Source organism: Drosophila mojavensis, unplaced genomic scaffold (assembly GCF_018153725.1).
Source record: "Drosophila mojavensis isolate 15081-1352.22 unplaced genomic scaffold, ASM1815372v1 contig_136, whole genome shotgun sequence".
Lineage (NCBI taxonomy): Eukaryota > Metazoa > Arthropoda > Insecta > Diptera > Drosophilidae > Drosophila > Drosophila mojavensis.
Window position 1 is genome coordinate 18,486,947 of NW_025318667.1, and position 4,318 is coordinate 18,491,264.

At 41.2% G+C, this 4,318-nt stretch overlaps 1 protein-coding gene across 1 annotated transcript; it reads left to right on the plus strand.

Annotated features, from left to right (window-relative positions):
* The first annotated feature begins 1,690 nt into the window (after window positions 1-1,690).
* On the plus strand, window positions 1,691-2,400 carry LOC6584172. Its single transcript, XM_002009794.4, has 3 exons — window positions 1,691-1,955; window positions 2,016-2,128; window positions 2,196-2,400. Exons 1-3 carry the CDS (start codon window positions 1,886-1,888, stop codon window positions 2,358-2,360), a joined length of 348 nt encoding a protein of 115 aa, XP_002009830.1. The 5' UTR covers window positions 1,691-1,885; the 3' UTR covers window positions 2,361-2,400.
* The last annotated feature ends 1,918 nt before the right edge of the window (window positions 2,401-4,318 follow it).

Here is a 4,318-nt window from a genome sequence, read left to right on the forward strand (position 1 = left end):
TAAGCAGAATTTCCCAAAATTGATTTTTCCAGTGACAAATCTGAAATAAGATTCCCAAACTATTTTTGATAAGTAAATGTTGATTAATGTGAATTATACATGAAAATAAATATCTGAATTATTTTTATTTTCTCTCATGGATATTCCCTAATATATTCCCTAATAAATTCTGAACTTTCACAGAAATGTAGTTTTTATTTATTAAACTTAATTAAAAAATTTGAAAATATTTGCTGCAAACTTTATTACACTGCAAGGCATAAGAACTAATATCAAATCCAATACATAGTAATAATAATATAATAGTAATCCATATATATCAAGGATATATTCTCTACTAGAGAGACTTACCTATTCACAAATTTCGATTGACTTTTGCCATCGAACTGTAAATGAAACTCTTTGGCGCTGTGTGCTCCGTTATTTTGCGTTTCGCTGTTGCTGTTGCTGTGGCCAGTGACCATTAAACGGTATTTGGCCATTTGCAATTTATGAGTGCCCAACAATGGCTACACATCCGGCCATGTATCGCATGGTTGGTCGGCTAGGTCGTGTCGGCATCGATGCGAGTGTCTGTCGATGGGGCTGGGGGGACGGCTGGTGCGGGTGGTGCGGGTGGTGCAGCATCATCGTCATCGTCATCGTCGACGTCGACGATGTCATGTGAATGGACCATGGTCCATTTCATAGGCGCGCGATTATTGTTAAATGACTTCGGATAACAACAACAACAACAACAACAACAACAACAACAACAACAATGCGGCTATTTATGATTCTCATTGCTGTTGTTGACCAAATGAAGCGTAATGGTCATATTTTTGCTTGACATGCCCCATGCCCCATACCTCATGCTGCCTTCTCGTTAGGCGCACAGTGCCAGTCAAACGTACACGTTCGCATAATGTAAATATTCGTCTGGCCGGACGGCAGCAACAGCACGAACAGCTGTTGCAGGCACCACGCATAATAATTTTTTTTTACAAATTTACTTTATTTTATATATTTTATTATTATTATTATTATTTTTTATTTTTTCTTTGTATAAATTAATTTTACAAATATAATATATATATATATATAAATGACACGACCAAATGCGCCCAAAGGATTTAAGAGTAAAAAGAGAAGTTAGATGAGCGTAATAAAGAGGGACACAGAGCGAGAGAGAGAGAGAGAGAAAGAGAGAGACAGGGGGAGAGAGAAAGGGAAATGAAAGTGAAAAAAAAAGAACGGACAGACAGAGGGCAAGCCAAGGGCCGGAAATATTTGGCCAGCTTGGGGTAGGCAAACGGAAATCACAAAATAAGCAAATTGTCTGGCAAAATAAAAATTACTTCCGCAACGCACGGACGCTCCCAATGTCCGCGACAGAGACAGACGGCGCTTACTTGTTGCACACAGAGTCAACAAATCAGAGGCTCGGCCACTCGATGCCGGGAGCCGCAGCTCAAATGCTCTTTTTTGTTTTCAATTACCAATGCCCTTCTATGCGCTTTTCATAAATATGAGACTTCAAGGAGATGACAGCTATGAAGCGAATCAAAGAAGACTCCGTTAATTTATCTATTAGTCAAGTATAGCCGTTCTATGCAATTCTCAATGCAAATTTATTTTTATTCATATTTCCCAAATTAACATAGAGTCTATAATACCTTAGAGCCATCAGGATAGCTGAGAGCTGGTATTCGAATGTTGTTTGTTTCAACTTTGTTTTTTTTTACATTTGTCAAACAAGATTTTAACCTAAAATTGTTTGGTTTTGCCTTCAAATACAGTGAGCATTAGGGTTTTTGCCTTTCTCCCGGTTTCGTCGTTGGAACGAGTCATAAATTATGCAGAGCAACTGTTGAAATTCAGCCAAGTCCCATTCACTCTACGCAGCATGACAGAAGCGTGGCACCAGCTCTTCGAGCTGGTCAAAAACTTGAACCTCTTCCTGAACCAAAAGGGGAGTAAGTGATAACTGTATAGATGGAAAAGACAATAATTATACATGTTTGCATTCAAATTAGACAATTCGATAGAGTCCAATGCATTTGGGGAGCAGGAGATGAGCATTGACCAAGCCTCCTGCAGCATGGTCTATAGAACAGCCGGCCGGGCTAGCCATCGTAAAAGGAATCTGGTAAGTCCAAAGAGAAACCGCTCCTCACCCCCCTTCTCGCTTCCACTCTAATTCGCTTCTCGAGCAGGCTGTCCACTTTGATACGACCCAGCTGCAGCTACCGGAAGTCATTAGGCCCCGTTACGTATCGAGCACACGCTTGGCACTGCCATCCAAAGGCAAAAGGATATCCACGCTCACACCCACCAAATTAACCCGAAAGAAGAAACACAATATGAGCCCGCGCCAATAGATGCTGATAAGTCTCATAAATAAACCAACAATAATCGGAAGGTTTTCAAAGTTTTAACCTATTCTATTGGAGTTGAGTTTTAGAGGAAAAGAGTTGCATATTTTCTAGTTGAGTTAGGAGGAATCTGAGATTATTTGAGTGCAGCCAAAGCTGTCTTTATGTACAGGGTATCAGTCAGTTGGCCCTCTGCATATTGCACCTTATAGAGGACACATTAATTATGTCAATCATATACACTTATTTTTTTTTTGTTCAGTCTTCAGCCTCCTCCGCCTTCCCACTGTCAACTGATAATGAAACCTTAGCACTGTTGCTTTGATCTGCAAACAAATTTAGGCACAGGTGTAGCAAGGACACACACACAGATACAATGAGAGAGCAAGAGAGAAAAAGAGAGAAAAAGAGAGATAGAGATAGACCTGCACACACACGCTCATTGAATTTGGTCGTCAACAAATGACAAAACGCAAATAGAGCTCCAACCCCCGACACACTTCCAATACCACCAATTATGCCAGGGAGGTGGAGGCAGGCCGGAGGAGAGGTGTTGGGCAACTGGAGCTATTAGCGCCCAGTGGAAGCCAACATTCTAATGAGTTGCCTGGCAGCCGTTGGCCGTTGTTGAAATGCGAGTGTTGAAATGTTTTCGTTCTCTGTTATTTTGACGCCTCTGCTCGAGCCCAGGCAGAGGGGGGGTTGGGCCTGATGCTGGTAAGGGTGTGAGGGGAGGGAGGCGAATAGCGCTTATGTGGTATGCGATGGCTTCGATAAGTGTGCATGTGCGTGTGTGTGTGTTGGTGTGCATGTGTTGTCTTGTTTTTCTGGTTTATTGGGCTAATTCAATAACCAACAAGAGCGTCAGGCAGGCTGTAAAAAAAAAGAAACACACACACACACATAACAAGGACAACGCGGCTGCCGCTGAGGTTTACGTTTTTGAAGTCTAGACTGGGGCGGGGACTTGGGTTGAATGTCTGCCGGTTTGTATCTAAATAGCAGAAGCACATACACACACACACGTACACACACACACAGACACACACGGGTTTAATGGGGACTGGGCGCTTGCCTTAATGCATGGCAGTTATCTGCCCACAGGATTTCCGTTTTAGATCATCGCACAAAAAACACACACACAAACAACGTTTGCCCATGGAGTGAGTGCAGCATCCTGGCAATGTCCTGGCAATGTCCTGGCTGCTTGACTGCTGCGAGTGTTGAGACCATTGGCAGTTCGCACTCAATCAGATAACTTTACGCAAAACCCAAGCCAAAGGAATTCACCAGCCGCAAGCCACAAATATGATAGGTGTGTGTGTGTGTGTGCGAGTGTGAGAGAGAGAAGGAGAGAGAGAGAGGGAGGCAGAGTAAGCGAGATGCGAATGCTTAATATAATTGGACGGCGTGGACAATGTGTGTTTAGATCAAACAAATGAAATAATGCTAAAATATATTTTATATAAATTATATAGAGAATCTATTTAAATGAATGAAAATAAAAAAAATTTTAAATTTCAGTTTAATATATATTTATATTTTATTGCACTAAAATTTCATTTATAATATAAAATATATATATATGTATGTTATAAAATTTATAATAATCATGCTCTGAAACGTTTTAGAGCTTTCGCAACACATTAACTATATCACACACACATACATACATCTATAAACAACGTGTGTGTGTGTTTGGAAATTTGGCAGGCAGTAAATCAATTCGATAGGCTGAGCACACAGGGACAGGGACAACCCTCGCTGCTGGCACATACGAGGACGAGTTTATAACTTTATCGGGCATAACGAGTACATTATCCTGGCGCAGGCTGGCACACGTTCCTATCCTGTGCTTGTGCTGTCTTGTGTTTTTCTCTCTTTTTCTTGCGGCATTTAAAAATAACTTTAATGGAAAATTTATCGATCAGGATGCGTCAGGAGGGGGCAAAGCAGGACTAAAG